Here is a 19,958-nt window from a genome sequence, read left to right as displayed (position 1 = left end):
TTTACATGAGTAGAATGTGTCATTTTATTTAAAACGCATCTCTGGGTTATTTGGGGGGGAATAGGAATTCGTTCATCTCCCCCCCCAAAAAATTATAGTCCAGCCCCCCCCCAAAGGTCTGAGGGACAGTGGCATAGCTGTCAACTTTCGGATTTGAAAATAAGGGATCAGCAGCAGCCTCACCTGTCCCGGGGACAGTCCATGGTACAGTGATACCTCGACTTATGAAGACGATCCATTCCGCGGCCATCTTCGTAAGTCGAGGTTTTCGGATGTCGAAGTGCACAGTCGGCACATGTGTCGACGCGCCCCCAGAAAACACTTCCGGAGTTGTCGACTTCAGAAGAAGTCAAAACCTTCAGAAGTCGATGCGTTCGGATGTCGAGGTATGACTGTATATCTAACAATCCAGGATAGCAGCGGGAAACGGTGCTGGAAAAGGGAATTTCCAGCAAAAAAAGGGAAGGCTGCCAGCTGTGGCTTGGAATAAGGGAGTTTCCTGCCAAAAAAAGGGGAGGGTTGACCACTATGGACAGTGGCCCAGGCCCCTGCTGAAAATGTTTGCTGACCCCTGGACTAGTCCATCCATCCCAAAGTTGAGCATTTGCTTTGGATTCTGAATGACCTCGTTTGGATCTGAGGAAGCCCTTCGCATGAGATCTTGATGAAGGAGGAGGTAACACTGGGCTGCAACAGCGTTAGACCCCAGGTGTTGGACTACAACTCCCATCATGTTGGACCACCTGGCTAAGATGACTGTGGATGATGGGAGATGTAGTCCAACAACTGGGGACCCAAGATTGAAGAAGACTGGGCTAGGTGGACCAATAGCCAGCCTCAGGGTCAAAGAGATTCCTGGGTGAGAACATTTTTTATCCTTTTTTTGGGAGGGAGAATTGCTCGTTGGTCCCAATTCCCCCTTCCCAACTCTCTCCAGACACGACACAAGGGAAGACCAGATCTGGAGAGTGTTTTGGAAAGATGTATTCCTAAGGCTGGCCTGTCAGGCTGCTAAATTCAGAAAGTGAAAAAGAATCTCTGCACTAAAAGAAAGGGTGAATGCCTCTCTGTCAGCTCACGCCAACCCACAGAGCCGTTTGTTTACACCGCGTTCAAACCTGCCCCGTTCCTTAAGCCTCCTTTAAACAGAAATAACTCGTTCGGTGACTCCGAAGGGGAACATGGGGACGGCAAGTTAAACACACCTGCCTCAACAATTGGACCTGAAAAGCCCCCTCTGTCTGCGGAGCTCACACCTGGGGCCCAGCCTCTCCTGAACCTCCATCCTGGATTTCAAAACCGGGCTGCGGCAGCCATTTTCAGCCAGAGGGACATTAAAGCCCCTCAAGGGGCTAGTTCTCAGTGAGGTGGCAAAGCTATATCTGGGATGTGCCACTTCAGACTGCAGTAAAAATAAAAATAAAAATTCCTCTATGCAGAGAAGACAAGCCAGGCAGAGAATAATTTCCTTCTGACATGCTTGTTTTCTATATTGTGGAGGATTCGTGTGGGACATCAACTGACCACCTCAGTTAGAACGAGGTGTTTTTGTAGTTTTCCTGTTCTTGGTCCGGCTCTTTAGCCTAATACAGTGGTGCCTCGCAAGACAAATTTAATTCGTTCCGTGAGTCAATTCATTTTGCGAAAAATTCGTCTTGCGAATCGCGGTTTCCCATAGGAATGCATTGAAATTTCTTTTTTTGCCGACAGGAACACATTAATTAAATTTCAATGCATTCCTATGGGAAACTGTGATTCGCAAGATGAATTTTTTTGCAACACGAATTCGTCTTGCGAGTCACTATCAGATCGCGAGACGCATTCGTCTTGCGAAAAAATCGTCTTGCAGGGCATTCGTCTTGCGAGGTACCACTGTAATGCTATTGCAGGTTTGGGCAGGAGAGAGTTAATAGGACCAGAACAATTGCTTATAATCGGCCAAACTACTGCCTAGCCTTTGGTCAGGAGCATCCTTTTGTTAGTGAAGCTATAGGTGATGAGTTTCCATGGAAACTAAGTGCTAGACCTCCTCTTTAAGTCTTCTGAATGGGGCGAAAGCAGACAATGGATTGCTGTTTGAGTGAGACTAAGACTCAGAAAGATGGAGGGCACAAGGAGAAGGGGACGACAGAGGACGAGATGGTTGGACAGTGTTCTCGAAGCTACGAACATGAGTCTGACCAAACTGCGGGAGGCAGTGGAAGACAGGAGTGCCTGGCGTGCTCTGGTCCATGGGGGTCACGAAGAGTTGGACACGACTAAATAACAACAACGAGACTCAGAAGGGTGGCACTGTGGTCTAAACCACAGAGCCTAGGGCTTGCGGATCAGAAGGTCAGCGGTTCGAATCCCCACGACAGAGCTGCTCGGTCCCTGCTCCTGCCAACCTAGCAGTTCGAAAGCACGTCAAAGTGCAAGTAGAGAAATAGGTATCGCTCTGGCGGGAAGGTAAATGGCGTTTCCGTGTGCTGCTCTGGCTAGCCAGAAGCGGCTTAGTCATGCTGGCCACATGACCTGGAAACGGTACGCCGGCTCCCTCTCCCTTTACCTTTAAGACTCAGATGACTTGAGTTTTCGACTAGCGGTTTTTCAGAGTGCTACCTCTCTCTCCCAAGGTCTGACATGGGCTTTGGGTGTCTGCTTAAGATGCGCTTCTGCCTGTGTATTCGCAAATAAACCCAAATGGTTACAAAACACCCCTCTAAGCCTCCAGCGACCTCCTTCCAAAAGGAACCACACAGGGCTGCCAGGGAAAAAAATGAGGAAGGTGGGTGGGCGGGGGGAGAGATCCGTTTACGCCACTTTTGAGCTCCTTGGAGAAAAAGTTGGGATAGAAATGCAACAGATTAAATCAACAAACAAACAAACAAACAAACAAACCAGATTGAGTCAGGGAGGAGGCACAGAAAGCACAGAAGGGTTGTTTAAAATTAAAAAATCCCCATTCTTACCTAAAGTTTGGTTATCAAAGTCTGGGCGCTCAAAACATTTGTCCCGCTCGGATTCGATGAGCAGCATGAGGGAACATTCAGAAGACGTGCTCAACACCTGCAGGAAGGCCAGAGAGAAAAAGAGATTTTTTTACCCCCATTCACGGATTGAGTCTGTTTGTTTAAAACGAGCTGTCCTTCCATTAAAAAAATTCTCAGGGCAGCTACTGTCAGAAAAATTAAACACTCACAATAAAACTCCTGTGTTAAAACAGCAGGATCATATAAAAAAGACACACCGTACTGGAGCTGACCTTAACTGACCCAGCACCTTGGCCTAGACACAGGAACTGCTATGTTCACACATTCACACAGTTAACTTTTGCCCCACCCTATCCAGGCGCAGGCCTGCACTTAAAAGCTCCATGTCTGAGTGGGGATCCCCACCCCACAGCTTTCCCCGCAAACCCCCACTTTTTAAGCACTCAATCAGAGCAAATGTGAATTTGGGTTTTCAGTGGACATTTGCTCCAAATGAGCTTTAAAGAGCATAATAAAAAAATTCCTTCAGTAGCACCTTAAAGACCAACTAAGTTTTTATTTTGGTATGAGCTTTCGTGTGCATGCACACTTCATCAGATACACTGAAACAGAATCAACCAGAACCTTATGTATATTCAGAGGGTGGGGGTGGGAATGGGTGATGGGCTGATAGGAGTGGTGAACCTGTTGATGGCTGTTAACGACTGATGATGACTGCAATTGGTCCTGGGGGGGGGGGAAGCAAGGCACAAAAGAAAACTAGATCATGCATAATGAGGCACAAAAGAAAGCTAGATCATGCATAATGAGATAAGAATCCGATATCTCTGTTCATCCCAGGTGGCTCCGTGGTTTTAAGCTTGGTAATGAGTCCCAATTCAGAAATTTCTCTTTCTTGTCTGTTTCTGAAAATTTTCTGTAATAAAACAGCTGCTTTGAGATCTTGTATAAAATGTCCTGGGAGCATGTTTAAAGAGCATGTTATAATATACAACGAACTCCCAAAGATCTTAAAATTCTCCTTCCAAAAAACAACAACCCTGAAACCTTTTCGTTAGGCATTATGTCCACTGAAATCCAAAAAAACTTTAGAACCATCTTTACGTATGCAACTACGGCGGCTAGAATTTTAGTGGCAAAAAACTGGAAATGTGGCTCAATTCCTACAAAGTTTGACTGGCAGGTGAAGATGATAGAATACCTGGAACTTGCAAAAATGCCTGGGAGAATAAGAGGAAACTCAAACCAGAAAGTGTGTAAAGAATGGATAATATTTAAAGAAGATCTAAAACAATATTGTGAAAATGCAAATCTCCTGACAGGTCTAGATTAAATCTTGAATATTAAGGAAAACTATAAATGTAGAAATTTTTCTGGATATGTAACAGATATAACAGGAAATGCGTAAAGGTTAAGAATATGTATTTCCTGTTATATCTGTTACATATTCTAAACCACTGAGCCTAGGGCTTGCTGATCAGAAGGTCGGCGGTTTGAATCCCTGCAACAGGGTGAGCTCCCATTGTTTGGTCCCAGCTCCTGCCAACCTAGCAGTTCGAAAGCACGTCCAAGTGAAGTAGATAAATAGGTACTGCTCCGGCGGGAAGGTAAACGGCATTTCCGTGCGCTGCTCTGGCTTGCCAGAAGCGGTTTAGTTATGACCTGGAAGCTGTCTGTGGACAAACGCCGGCTCCCTCTGCCCATAAAGCGAGATGAGCACTGCAACCCTAGAGTCGTTCGTGACTGGACATAACGGTCTGGGGTCCTAAGAATATGTAGAAAGCACAATGAGGTGAATCGGAAGTCAAAAGTGTGTGTGATGTTAGACGATGTGTTGTTAGTTAATGTTTAGTTGTCATTGAGACATTGGCTTTTTTTGTCCGTATTGTTATATGTAAATTGTTTTGCAATAAAGTTTTTTTAAGAAAGGAATTGAACCTGGGCGGGAAAAGAGCATGTTATTGTGAGGAAAGCACCGGAGGAAAGAAAGAAAGAAAGAAAGAAAGAAAGAAAGAAAGAAAGAAAGAAAGAAAGAAAGAAAGAAAGAAAGAAAGAAAGAAAGGGTGCTCGGACATGGAGCCGAAAAGCACGGACCTAGAATCACAGAATCCTAGAGTTGGAAGGGAACCCAAGGGTCATAAAATCCAACCCCCTACAGTACAAGAATCCTTTTCCTGGAAAGATCAGAGGAAACCTAAATGTGGATAAGCCCATAAGCAGTGGTGTAGCATGCACGGGGCACGGGGATGCTGGTACTCACCATACAGTTCAGGGGCATAGCCAGGATGAAAATTAGGGGGGCAAGGGGCGGGGCCAAGGGGCGGGGGAGGGGGAGGGGCCACAGCGGGGCAAGGAAAGCTCCCTTCTCCCTTGCCAGCTTTCCCTCCACCCACCCCGGCGATCGCGGAGGGGGAGGAGGGGATTGGAGCCAAACGCTTTGCGCGGCTCTGGGGCTTTCCCTCCACCCGCCCCACAGCCAGCCAGGGAGAAGGGAGACGGCACCGGGCGGGCAGCGGAGCAGGCCGGCCAGCGGCCCTGCTTCTAGGGGGGGGGCAATTGCCTCCTCCTGCCCCCCTGCCTACGCCCATGATACAGTTCTTACAGTAAGTGCCACACTTTTAACCAGTGCTTCTCCTAAAGAAAAAAAAACAAGGTTCCGGAGCTGCATACCTTTAATACCCCCAGAAAAAAAGCACTGATGTTATTCTACAAAACATCACTGATGCTGTGGCTCGTTTCAGGTGATATTATCCCCAGGCCTCTTTTCACTTTCCTTCAGCTTTGATCTTAGCATTTTAAGTACATCACGCTGCAAACTGCCTTGAGAGCTCCAAAAGGCTGTACGGTAAATAAAATTTTAAAAATGAAAGATTGAGAAGCTCCCTTATATGGACGGAAAAGGGGAGGTTAGGACTACCCACGTCAAACAGAATCTCGAGGATTTTAACAGACTGCTCCTGCGTTTTTATATTATGTCTTCAGGGAAGAAGGGTTTTTAAGCCGATGCCGGCGCTTTACCTACTTTCGGAATGATTTACATAAATGAAAGACCTGTGCAATGCTCAATCTGAATGGAAAAACCAGACCGGATTTGCAGAAAAGACCGAGAAGCAAGCATTGCCAAGTGTTATTCCTGGGCTCAAGTGATATTTCCTGGAGGAGACTGCTGGCAATACTCTTGGTGCTAAGAAATTTGGGCAAAATAGACTCTTGATATGATACAAGAGACCTGTTGCTCCAATCCAGATAAGGAGATCCATGCAGGTCAGCAATGTTTTTGTGCGTGTCTAGATCAGGAATTCCACACACAGATTGGTTTTTGCATCCCAATGCACCTTGGAAAAAGCCACTTCCGCACCTGCGACGGAGGTGGTGTTGTGGGCAGGCCCGACAAACTCTCGCGAGCTCAGCCCCCTCGTGACCGGCCGTTCCCGCCTCTGGCAGCCCCGAGCCGACCAATGAGGTCGGCCGGGGGTGGGGCTTGTCCCCTTTTAAGCAGCCCGGAGGCGGGAACCCGGCCTCTTTGCCCCTGCTCGCCAGCACAAGTCGTCACCCACCCTTTAGGTAGGCTGACGCTGCTATGGACTTCGGTTGGTCGCCTGGTTGGCCAGGGGGCTGGTAGAACTTTTCCCACTTGGATTAGCCAAGATCAGGGGTCCCCAGACTATGGCCCACGGGCCAGATGCGGCCCAATTGGCCTCCCAATCCGGCCCGCGACGACCCCCACCACCCGCTGCCGCCGCCCGCTCTTGCGGCGCGCTGCGCGACGGCGCGCTTCCAGATCTGAAAAAAATCGTCGCAAATCGTTTCTGCGCATGCGTATGGGCCTCTCCCGACCCAGAAGAGGTCACTTCCGGGTCGGGGGAGGTGCACCTCCAGGTCGGGGAAGGCCCATACGCATGCGCACAAACAATTTTCGGCGATTTTTCTGGCCTGGAAGCGCGCCACCGCGCCAGTAAATGGGTTTGTGCATGCGCACTGGCGTGCACTCCCCCACCCTCCGGCCCACTGCGTGCGCACTCCCCCGCCCTCCGGCCCGCCGCGCGATCGGCGCGGCGGCCACCGGCCCAAAGGCGGGTAAGTCTGGGGACCCCTGGCCAAGATGGTTTTTTCGCCTACCTCGTAGCAATCCGTCACAACTTTTGGTTGGGCGGTAGGCATTGGAAATTTGCCTAAAAATAAGAAGGGGGGCAGGTTACGTCATCACCTGCCAGCAAATGGAGAAGTAATTCCGCTAAAGGATTCCGGGGGCGGAGCTTGGGGGCGGAGCCTGGAGAGGTCAGGGCCGTAAGGCCCGCCCTATCGGTGGCCACAGGAGGAGTTTCGGTAGATGTACATCACTGGGCTCCTTACCGGTGGTTAATTTCTCCCAGACTCCAACACACGGGTTGGAGTCAGATATAGCCGGATAGGTTCCAATGCCCAAGCCAATACCAATAGGTTCCAATGCCTAAGCCAATACATCGCAGGGCACATTCTGATGCACATTGAAACGCACATTCCCACCTACATTCTGGCACAACTTAAAATAAAATAAAAAAATAGGCCTGGGGGCCAGATCCGGCCCAATCGCCTTCTCAATCCGGCCCTACATGAGTAGAATGTGTCATTTTATTTAAAATGCATCTCTGGGTTATTTGTGGGGCATAGGAATTCATTCATTTCCACCCCTTCAAAATATAGTTCAGCCCCCGACAAGGTCTGAGGGACAGTGGACAGGCCCCTACTGAAAAAGTTTGCTGACCCCTGCTCTAGGCTATTTCCTCCTTGCAGCCGCTTTCTCTCTACTTGTCCCCATCCATCGGATAAGCCAAACACGGAGATACCCCACCCGCCACCCTCTTACTATCCTGAGTTTTGTGCGCATCTGAGCACAGAAATCAGGCTGTAGGGGCAAAGAGCACACTAACTTTGCAAGCTCATTCTGCTGGCATAAACTGAAAGCAGAAGAAAGTATAGTATGGGAGACCATCATGTCCGAAATGGAACATAACAAATCTGGGCTTACCAGCTTGTAACAGTACCTATAAAGTTAGAGCTCGCTTACACTGGGTTTGCACATAAACTCTACTGTAAAACACACACATACTTTGCTGTCTCTCCGGTAACCAGAGTCTAGTTTATTGCCATCACTTGGAATTTGGACTTTATCCTCTGAAAGGCCTTGCGGTTTCTCCCAGATATGTTCCTTTACAACTCAATTAATCTTGTAGGAGCAGGGCTGCGGATTGGCGGTAGAGAATCTTCTTTGCATGCAGAAGGGGCCAGGATCAGTCCCCGGCACCTCCATATTAAGTTGGGAGAGAGATTCCCTGTCTGCAATGTTTGGAATTCTCCAGGTGCGCTTTACACCTGGCTATCAGCCACTTGCAACCTGGTGCCAAGATGACACCTAACATCTCCACCATCGGGAGGGGCATGCCTGAGAATCCTTGGATCGGGACCAGGCACCCCCAAACTTCGGCCCTCCAGATGTTTTGGACTACAATTCTCATCTTCCCCAACCACTGGTCCTGTTAGCTAGGGATCATGGGAGTTGTAGGCCAAAACATCTGGAGGGCCGCCGTTTGGGGGTGCCTGATCTGGACTGTTGCGTGTGTAGACCTTTTAACCACCCCCAAATAAATTCAGACAAGACTCAAATTTTTTGTTTGGTTTTTGGCAGAATTTAGGCCACCACTTTATTGATTACAATCAAGTGAGTGTTTGCATAGGCTCTGGTTCGACTAGCTCCCTGCGCCGTTGCAGACAGCGCTGGCCCAGGGCACACCATAGGTCAGCCTTGGGTGAACACCCGTCACAGTGGAAAGCAGGGTCAAGCCCGTCCACCAGCCAGATCCCCCCTGGACTCAGGCTCAGGGCACAACCCCTCTCAGGGTTGACCAGCCAAAGAGTCCCAGGATTCCTTTAACGGAATACCCATCGCATAGGGATGGCCAGACCACTCTGCCACCCCTATCACCTGAACCAGAGCCTATCCGCAACCTTACAAGTTGTGACGATTTGCTACGCGGCAGGCGAAACCCAAATGGCACCAGCCAATCAGCCAAGTGGGGAAAATTCCTGCCGTGCCCCTGTCCCAACGACAGACGACACACGACGGCATAGCAAGCCCTAAATATAGGGAGAGGTGGGCGGGTGTTCCGATGCACTGAAGCCCAAAAGGGGAAGCTCAGGGACACATGCATGGGCTTAAATAGAGGTCCTTTGATAGAATTTAGCTGGCATCCCATTGGTCTGATTGCACCCAGCATCGAGGGACCTCCAATAGGGTGTTGTGGACATCCAAACGTTCCCACCCACAACACAGGGTTTGGTTGCCTGGTCGCACCACAACACGTGCCCTCTTGTTAGGGAGGACCCGATTTTTCACACACTAATACCACATCCTGTAGAATTCATATTTTTTATATCTACACAATCGGAATGAATATCAGAAACCAAAATGCTTTCTCTGTGCAGCCTGACCAGGAGCAGTGAACAACTTTATAGTTACGGTAATTGTTGTTGCTTGCCTTCACTTACACCCCCCCCCCCTACTGCCCTGCTCACAGTTGTGAAGAAGAACACTCCTGCGTTATGAATGGTACAAGTCACCATTAAGAAATGGCTAGTAGCCGTCATGGCAGGTATGATCTACTGAGAGTACCCAGTTGACTAGGTTCACAAATAACCTTGGTAAATAATGTTATAGCCTAGAGAAAAGGGGGCTCCCCCTCCCCGAGTCTTAAAAAGAGGCAGGAATCCAGCCTCTTCTGGGGGGGAAACCCAGCAAAACTCCCTCCTTTAAACTAGGCAGGTCTCAATAATAGGTTCATTTACAAGTTGCTTTTTACAGGAGAGTAATTGAGCAAAATGGCAGTCGCTCAGCTCTCAGATTTATTCAGTGAGGGATAACTGAGGAAAAGAGCATTGGGTCAGCTCTCAGATTTATTGCATGTGACAGTTAATTTAGACCAGGCATCCTCAAACTCAGCCCTCTAGCTGTTCTGGGACTACAGTTTCCATCATCCCTTGGTCAGGGATGATGGGAATTGTAGTCCCAGTGTTTGGGGATGCCTGATCTAGACTCTGAACCATCTTGGTTCAAGGCAAAGGTTCTGCCACGCTGGGCTTCTTTTGGAGGAAACGTAGGAAGGAATTTTATCAAGAAGATGAACGATAGAGGGTTGGGCTAGGTGACTTTCTATGACTGAATAAAATGAAAAGGACTGGATCCATATCAGTGGCTGCTCTCAGCAATCTACATCTTTAGAGGAGAGTGATTGTTCTCCTGGACTTTCCCAGTTGACTTTTCATCAAATTCTTCTGGGTCACCTGAGACAGTGGGGAATTAGGGGACGCTCTTCCACTCCTACCAAATCGATTCCAGAAGGTTTTAGTACTGGGCCACAGCTGCTCTACCCCTCTCTAGGCAGGGATGGGGAACCTGTGGCTTTCCAGATATTGGCGGACTCCAACTCCCATCAGCCCCAGTCACCGTGGCGAATGGTCAGGAATGATGGGAGTTGTAGTCCAACAGATGAAACTACCAGGAGGGCCCCCTCTGCTGCTCCCTCCCCATTTACTTTTCCTTCTGTTTTCTGATCCGCTTAAGAAGAGCATGCCCCTTTGGGTGAGCGTGACGAAAACAGGCAGCGTGATCAGATAACATCCTCGCAACCTTATCTCCCCACAGGCACTGCCACAAGTGGGTCAGACGCTTAATTAGGGCAGTATCAAGACACTCTTCCCTTTCTAGGCAGAAAGCAGTCTTGGAAGAGAACCGCCATACAGGCACAAGCTACGTACATATAGGTTTGTTGTTCTAGCCAAAGGCTGAGACAAGCCTGCAGCAACAGTACCAAAAAAGCAATGCAGATCATGCGTCCATAATATGAGCCAACATCCATGATATAAGAGGGAGGCTGGCAGAGACAACAACAAACTTGATTTCAAGTTAAACCTCTGACACTCCCCAACAATTTATAGCGATTTTATTTAGCTCCCTGTTCCTGGTATTTCTTTTTTATTTGCAGCCAACACAGCAAGGCCCTCCTCTGCGTTATGAAGTTGTTGTTGTTGTTACTCAGAAGAAATTGGACCATTTCTGCCTGGGTGTGCCTGCTTGTTCGTGTGAGCAAAGGTTTCAGAAAGCGATCTCTTGGGTCTCCATGTAAGAGGCAGATTAATAATAATAATAATAATTTATTGATTAAAAAATAACTTCCAAACATTTAAATTCGGTTCTCTCTCATATACAATTTTACTAGGCTTTTCCTAACCATTTAAATTCCATGCCATATATAAACTTCTTTATGCTTCCCATTTACTTAATCAGCTCATGCATTTACTCTAAACATACTTTTTAATCTGTAATTCTTTTTGTTTGTTTGTTTTTTACTTTTGCACCATTTTTCTGTTTTTGTTCCCTTTTCTTTGCCTATTTTCCTTTTCTTTGATTTTTTTTGAAAATTATGTTTGATTACATTGGATCACATTTGATTATGTTCGATTGAGTTTAGTTAGATTTGATTATGTTTATATTATGTTATGATTTAAGTTATGTTTCTGTTTTGTTATGTTATGTTTTGTACATTTTAACCTGAAATAAAATAAAGTTTCTGTAATATATATATATATATATATATATATATATATATATATATATATAATTATTTATTATTTGTACCCCGCCCATCTGGCTGGGTTTTCCCAGCCACTCTAGGCAGCTTCCAACAAATATTAAAAATACATTAAAATGTCACACATTAAAAACTTCCCTGAACAGGGCTGCCTTCAGATGTCTTCTAAATGTCAGGTAGTTGCTTAAGATTAAGAGTAGGGTTACCATAACTTCCGTCATAGAGTATGCTGATGACAACGTAGTGTGTGCACGCTCAGAGGATGACCTCCAAACCACCCTAAATAGCTTTGCAGAAGCTTACGAAAAACTTGGCCTATCACTCAACATCCCAAAAACCAATGTGCTGCACCAACAAGTACAAAATAACCCCTCTGCAGCGCCACAAATCCACCTGAATGGTGTAACGTTGGAAAATGTCAATCACTTTTCCTACCTACCGGTAGGCAGTTATCTTTCCACAAGGGCCAACATAGATGCTGAAATCCAGCATCGCCTGAGCTCTACGAGTGCGGCATTCTCCTGATTGAAGTGCAGAGTGTTTGAGGACCGGGACATTTTCAGGGAAACCAAAAAGTTTGTTTACAAAGTCTGTAGTCTAAAAAATCTTCACAAACTACTTTCCAGAGTTCGCTATCCCCCAGTTCCATAGACCACAGTCATAAATTGCTACAACTGACTTTAATCTTGGATTATTGGGTTGTTGCAGCCTGCCCTGGAGCCTCTAACATGGGAAGTCCCCCTCTGCCTGTTATGTCTAGCCCACGTCACTTATTTGCTTTCCTTCTTGCTTAGAGCTGTCTAACAAGGTTGACACATCCTCCTTTGCCTTCCCTTGATGATTGTTCCTTCAGCTGATATAATCCCAGTCTAAATGTTTGGAAACACAAGCGTGTCTATAACCCCTCCAGAGCCTGATCGGATTTCCGCAGAGAGCAGCCAATCGCACAGCTCCAGGCGTTTTCGGCCCCTTAGCCCGAGCCAGACTGCTGCCGATTCAACGCCCAGATCTCATAAGCCTGAGGAAATGATGTCAGAGGTGACACATAGAAAATATTTACTTTAGCCACAATATCTACAATGGTCAAACGAAGAGTGATTTGTCATTATCAGAAGACAGCGGTGAGAAAAGTGGGGCAGAGAAGTCCCGGATTTAAAGAGCTAAGGAGCCACACACGTGCAAGGCCACCAAAATTTATTCTTGTGTCTTATGCACCAGCGGGCTGAAATTCTGCAGGTGCAGCTTTCCTCTCGGCTGCATTTGCACCTGTTGGATTTTGGCCTGCACAATTATAGTCCTTCCCCCTCTCTCACTGTGGGCATCACCCGATCTCCTTTTCTCCTCAGTCTCCCCTCTCTCCCTCACCACCCAGGCCAAGACACAGAAGGTAACAGGGACATGGATCAAGTTTTATTTCAAGGAGGGGGGGGCAGTTGTTTGATCCCATATTTATTTATTTTTGGTAGTGAAGAAGCTGGTAAAATGTGGGCTAGACAACGCTAGACAACTGACCGAACCCAAAGGGTGCTCATCAATAGCTCCTCCTCATCCTGGAGAGTAGTGACTAGTGGGGTGCCACAGGGTTCTGTCTTGGGCCCAGTCTTATTCAACATCTTTATCAATGACTTGGATGATGGGCTTGAGGGCATCCTGATCAAGTTTGCAGATGACACCAAATTGGGAGGGGTGGCTAATACCCCAGAGGACAGGATCACACTTCAAAATGACCTTAACAGATTAGACAACTGGGCCAAAGCAAACAAGATGAATTTTAATAGGGAGAAATGTAAAGTACTACACTTGGGCAAAAATAAATAAATATGAAAGGCACAAATACAGGATGGGTGACACCTGGCTTGAGAGCAGTGCATGTGAAAAGTATCTAGGAGTCTTGGCAGACCACAAACTTGACATGAGTCAACAGTGTGATGCAGCAGCTAAAAAAGCCAATGCAATTCTGGGCTGCATCAATAGGAGTATAGCATCTAGATCAAGGGAAGTAATAGTACCACTGTATTCTGCTCTGGTCAGACCTCACCTGGAGTACTGTGTCCAGTTCTGGGCACCACAGTTCAAGAAGGATACTGACAAGCTGGAATGTGTTCAGAGGAGGGCAACCAAAATGGTCAAAGGCCTGGAAACAATGCCTTATGAGGAATGGCTTAGGGAGCTGGGTATGTTTAGCCTGGAGAAGAGAAGGTTAAGGGGTGATATGATAGCCATGTTCAAATATATAAAAGGATGTCATATAGAGGAGGGAGAAAGGTTGTTTTCTGCTGCTCCAGAGAAGCGGACACGGAGTAATGGGTTCAAACTACAAGAAAGAAGATCCCACCTAAACATTAGGAATCACTTCCTGACAGTAAGAGCTGTACGGCAGTGGAATTTGCTGCCAAGGAGTGTGGTGGAGTCTGCTTCTTTGGAGGTCTTTAAGCAGAGTCTTGACAGGCATATGTCAAGAATGCTTTGATGGTGTTTTCTGCTTGGCAGGGGGTTGGACTGGATGGCCCTTGTGGTCTCTCCGAACTCTATGATTCTATTCTATGAAGTGATCCCCCGAATGGAGCTGAAATTTGGGGAGATGACTTGAATGCTATCAAAGGGTTAGGAACGGTTCAGAATCCATTTCTTTGGAGTATATTCTCTTCACCCAATGGGACACCAGCGGCTCTTTGATGAACGGAAGCTGGTTAGACAGTGGTCAAAGTGAGAGTCGACTGTGCATGAGATAATTACCTGAAATGATAGACATCCTTACGCAATGGATGCTTCCCATCCAATTGCTATATGGAACTGGGAAGAACACATTGAGGGAAATTAAGCATTCAATTGATTATTGCCTTGATTATTATCGTTTGCAGGAGCTGAATGAGGTTCTGAAGATGGATGAGGGCTAACTAGGGAATCGGTTCTGCTGGACAGAATCCAGAAGGGACCCACATGCGATTAAGTCATCTAAATGTTCCTCGTATTTCCCTCTAGTGAAATCGGAGCATTTTAGAGCTACTTACTTGTCTAAAGATCTGCCTTCGTTGAGTTAGGCTTTCAAGGAATTCTGGACAAGATTTCATACACAGATAAACTATGCATATGTGGGCAATTGCAGGTAGAAGGTATTATTCATTATTTGTCATATTGCCCCTTGCACGCTGACCCGGCGCTTCCGAGAAGCCTTGTTTGTTCAAGGAAGCAGTTATCCACTGGAGAGGGTCCAGTTTTTCCTGAGTGACTCCAACACTTGGTGATTCGCAAGATGGCCCTTTTTCGCGTTGGCGGCAATGAAGATTAGGAAGAAGGACTTGGACCGTGAACTGCAATGAAGATTCAGAGGTCTAAATCTGAAAGAAACTTTGTGTAGGCGTGGAGGCTCCCTAGCTATAGTCTCGCTAGAAATTGATGGTTCTGTTTGTTTTAGCAGATGCTTTGATTTATATTTTGTGTTTGAAATTGCTTGTGCTTCTATGCTGTGGTCATGGCCTTTGGCAAGCACCGTAAAACTTACATCTCCTCCCCTCTCCCCTTCTCCCTCTCCTTCCCTTCTCACCCCCCCCTCTCCACCTCTTCTCTCTTTCCATCTCTCCCCACCCTCCTCCCTCCTTTTCTCACCACCCCCTGCTCCCTCTCCTTCCTTCTTCCTCTCTTTTTCTTCTTCCTCTCTTTTTCTTCTTCCTCTCTTTTTCTCTCAGTGTCCTCTCAGCCACTGGCAACTCACACAGCGACAGACCTCCTACTTTTAAAAAAACACACACTATTTGTTATGCAAATAGTGCCACAGAACCTCTGGATGGGTTGCGTGGACCATCCCCTGGGGTCTGCGGACCACCAGTTGGGAACCACTGCTCTCAGCTAAGCAAGCATTATCCAGAGACTTCAGGTTCTGCGATTACAGCCATTGGACAGTGGTTTTTCTCCTGCTTGGACTACTGCAATGCGCTCTACGTGGGGCCACCTTTGAAGGTGACTCGGAAACTGCAATTCATCCAGAATGCGGCAGCTAGACTGGTGATTGGGAGAGGCCGCAGAGGCCATATAACACTGGTCCTGAAAGATCTTCATTGGCTTCACGCAAACGTTATTGGAAATAACGTTTGCGTGCCTGCACAAACGTCATTTCCAGTGCACTTCCGGGTCGGGGGAGGGGAGGGCCATGCGCATGTGCACAAATGATTTTTGGTACTTTTTTTCTGACCCGGAAGTGCGCTGCCGCAACTGTAAGAGTGAGTGCACATGCGCACGGGCACGCACTCCCCCGCCCTCCGGCCTGCCACGTGATCGGCATGGTGGGCACCGGCCCAAAGCCGGGTAAGTTTGGGGACCCCTGCCCTAAACAGCCTTGACCCGGTATACCTGAAGGAGCGTCTCCACCCCTATCGTTCAGTCCAGACACTGAGGTCCAGCTCCGAGGGCCTTCTGGTGGTTCCCTCACTGTGAGAAGTGAGGTTACAGGGAATCAGGCAGAGGGTCTTCTTGGTAGGGGCGCCCTCCCTGTGGAACACCTTCCTATCAGATGTCAAGGAAATAAGCAACTATCTTACTTTTAGAAGACAACTGAAGGCAGCCCTGTTTAGGGAAGTTTTTAATGTTTGATGCTGTATTGTGTTTTAAATATCTGGTTGGGAGCCTCCCAGAGTGGCTGTGGAAACCCAGCCAGAAGGGCAGGGTTTAAATAATAAATTATAATTATTATAATTATAATTATTTCACTGTTCACAGTCAAGGTAGGATTTGAACTCGAGTCTCCACAGCTCACAGCTCGTATTATCAGCCATGCCACTAGGAACTGCCACGTCCTGATGTGGCAATGCCCCTGAATAGCAGCTGCTGGGATTAACAGCAGGAGAGAGCTATTGCACCCGTGTCCCAGCTTTGGACTTCCTGGAGGTGCAGGATTGGAATTGGATGCTGGCCTAGATGGACCTTTGTTTTGAACTCGCAGAGCCCTTCCTGTAGGCATGCCATACTCTGAAGAGCAAAACAGAGCACACATTTGCCGACTTCTACTTTTAACTATGGACCGCTATGACAATTCTCATTTTACATGCTGTCAGAGGCTGTTGCGGCTACTCTAGAGTAACGACTCGGCACCTGCTTGTCTTTAAACAATCTTTATTGGTGCGCTCTATGTACAGTGTAACGGGGTGTCAGGAAGCATGTCTTCTCAGTCCGATGCAGAATCCGGGACTGCCCCCCTGCGCCCCCTTTTCCAACATAAAAGGCGCAGGACGGACAGTCTCCTCCCTTTCCGTCTTTTCCTTAATTCCGGAACCAGGGGCAAAGGTCTGCACTCCATGTTTTCCCTTTCCCCCCTGCTCTCCTCCCTCCGATCCCGGCTGTGGGACTCATGCTCTCCCAGGCTGTCAGAGCCCCGGTCCCCTCTTCCCATTTCCTGCCTAGCCTCTGCCGAGTCTGCGCTCTCATGACTACTAGTCGATGAGCTGCTCCTGATTAGAGGAGGAGGTTCCCTGTACTCCCTTCCTCTTACACATCCCCATGAAAAAGAGCACGTGTCCCGGAAAAAGAGGACACATGGCATCCCTAATATAGAAGTAGTAAAAGATCTCTCTTCTCCCCTCCCCCCCCAAAAAAATCCCATTTGTATTGCCTTGAGTTTGGGTTAGGGAGGTAGGCTGTATGCCAAATACCCTTCTGACCTCTGGATCCAGCAAGTGTTAAAATATAAGCCAGGCCAGCTTCCTGTTGAGGCGATCGCCTGGGTGATGGGCCATGAAGAGAACAAAGGAAAGAGGCTCTGTGTGAGACGGCAAACCTGCGGATGGACAAAGAGCAGAGAGCCGAGAGTTTGGAGTGATGTGAGCTGGAAGCAAAGCAGCAAAACTGGGAACTGAGAGAGACAGGGTGATGTTTGATTTCTGTTTGAATCCAAGGCTGCTGCTATGGGGGAAGCAAGGCCCTCTTGGGGTGTTAATGCCGTGAAGCCCTCCATCGTTGGTTCAGGTTGTAGATATGTGTAAATAAACCACATAAAGACACCACAGTCTCCCTTGTGTGCCTCATTTCCAAAGGAAGCACGAACGCTGGCTTAAGCGCCTTGAACCCCCGGAATCTTGCACCGCTCAGAGATTGGGGTGGCATGCAACAATATTATCCAGCCTCTACTGCCCTCCGTAAAAGGAGTCATAGTGGAGAGCTCCCTGTCTTCTAATAAAGTGGACAGCCACTTATTCAGCACTACCAAGATGTCAAAACAGATTTAGAGACTTCTCAGGCAAAGCCAGCTCTTTTATGAAATCTCCAAAAGCAGAGATGTGCTCCAGGGCTAGTTTCTCAGCAAGGGAGCCAAGTTTCTTACATTGTCCGTGAGAATTATAACATTTATTCTCAGCAAAAAAAACAACCACCAAAACAACCCCCCCCCACACACAAATTACTCAGTGCAGCAGGGGGAGGGAAGGAGAAGAGTTACATAACAATAGTCTCTTTTTTTGCACGGAAGCAAAGTGAGGCTGCATAGAAATGGTTGGAGGCATTTTGCTGTCCAGGAATTGTTGTTTTTTAAGAGGGCTGAAATCAAGGGCTGGATTCTCTGTCCTACCACAGAATGAAAGGACAGCGGCTTCTGGAGGATTGTTGCTTTTTCAAGCCAATAAATGACTTCTATAGCCATCTTGGGTGCAGAAAATAAGATTTGTGCTTGCCATTTGGAATGGCAAGCTAGAGCAGTGGTTCCCAACAGGTGGTCCGGGGACCCCCAGGGGTCCGCGAGCTATGCCAGAGGGGTCCGCAAGATGCTATTAGAATAAAAAAATATATTAAATATATTTCGTATGATAACAGATTTTTTTGTTTTGGCCACTTCCTGCATGAGCAGAGTCTAGCGCAGAGTTTGTTTTGCAAAGAGGCAGCGCACGCATTCTACTAACGCTCACCTCCCCAAGATGCTTTGCGCGTGTCGGCTTCATTTGTGCGCTACTGCGCAGGTACCCTGTCTTCTCCATTCCCCTCCCTCCTCCCTGGTGCGCGCTGCCTCTTTGCAAAACAGTAGTGTTTGTAAACAAGAAACTTGGAGATAAGGCAATGAAAAAGATCCTTCCATTTGCAACCACATATCGGTGTGAGCAAGCATTTTCTTCCATGTGTTTCATGAAAAACAAATATAGGAATCGGCTCGACATGCGGTTGGATTTCAGAGTGAAAGTTTCAAGTTTGGAACCTAATATTTCAGAAATAATGGACTCAAAGGACAGATTTAACTCATCTCATTAAGGACTGAAAATTAAAACTAACTGTATACTGATGGAGTACTCTGTTGTAACTGTAAAAAACGTATAAATATAAAAAGACTCTTAATTTGGCTCTTACTTTTTAATTTTAGGATTAGGAATTAATGGGGGTCCTTGTCACAATAGCGGCTCGATGAGGGGTCCTCAAGAAAATTTTGTTGGGAACCCCTGAGCTAGAGCATCTACAGGTGAGTAAATCTACTTGCAAGCAGGTGCCGCAGGCTGACTCTACAGCTGCGTGTACAGCTAGCGCAGAAGCCTATTATTATTATTTTATTATTTATTTATTTGATTTCTATACTGCCCTATACCCGAAGGTCTCAGGGCGGTTCACATAAAATATCAAATACATAAAATCAAAACAAAAACAACAACCCAATTAAAAAAACAACAACCCCAAAGAGCCAGCATTTTAAAAAGGATATAGGTGTAGATCAAGTCAGGCAAAGGCCTGGTTAAAAAAGGAATGTTTTTTGCCTGGTGCCTAAAGGTGTATAGTGAAGGCGCCAGGCGAACGTCCCTGGGGGGGGAGCATTCCACAGATGTGGAGCCACTGCAGAGAAGGCCCTGTTCTCGTGTTGCCACTCTACTGACCTCTCAAGGAGGAGGCACGCAAAGAAGGGCCCCAGAAGATGATCTCAGGGTCCGGGTAGGTTCGTTTGGGAAGAGGCGGTCCTTGAGGTATTGCGGTCCTGAGCCGTTTAAGGCTTTATAGGTCAAAACCAGTTGGACCAGGATCAGTGCAATATGCTCAAACCGCCTTGCTCCGGTGAGCAAGCTGGGCGCTGAATTCTGCACCAGCTGAAGTTTCTAAACCACCTACTGACCGGTCTCTCTGATGTACCTGCATATCATAGAATCAGAGTATCTTAGAGTTGGAAGATACCCAAGGGCCATCTAGTCCAACCCCCTGCAATGCAAGAATTTCAGCTAAATTCCTGACAGATGGCCATTCAACCTCTGCTTAAAAACCTCCAAGGAAGGAGAGTCCACCACCTCTCATGGGCATCTGTTCTATAAGAGGAGAGTAGAAACATTTTTCACAAAAACTGCCCCTTTCCATCAATGTTTTTCCCTTTCAAGAAGCTTTCTTTCAACACCACCTTGATGATCTCTCCAGC

The 19,958-nt window shown here is 47.2% G+C and overlaps 1 protein-coding gene across 1 annotated transcript in view; it reads right to left on the bottom strand.

Moving 5' to 3' along the window:
* Nucleotides 1–19,958, bottom strand: part of LOC118092192 (vasoactive intestinal polypeptide receptor) — a 102,843-nt gene that overhangs the window by 68,270 nt on the left and 14,615 nt on the right. The window contains exon 2 of the mRNA XM_035130008.2: nucleotides 2,952–3,048. Within this exon, the coding sequence (XP_034985899.2) occupies nucleotides 2,952–3,048 (97 nt within the window). The remainder of the gene's footprint in view (nucleotides 1–2,951; nucleotides 3,049–19,958) is intronic.

This window comes from Zootoca vivipara, chromosome 12 (assembly GCF_963506605.1).
Source record: "Zootoca vivipara chromosome 12, rZooViv1.1, whole genome shotgun sequence".
Lineage (NCBI taxonomy): Eukaryota > Metazoa > Chordata > Lepidosauria > Squamata > Lacertidae > Zootoca > Zootoca vivipara.
Note: the sequence above shows the minus strand (reverse complement) of the source record. Positions and strands in the feature narration are given on the sequence as shown.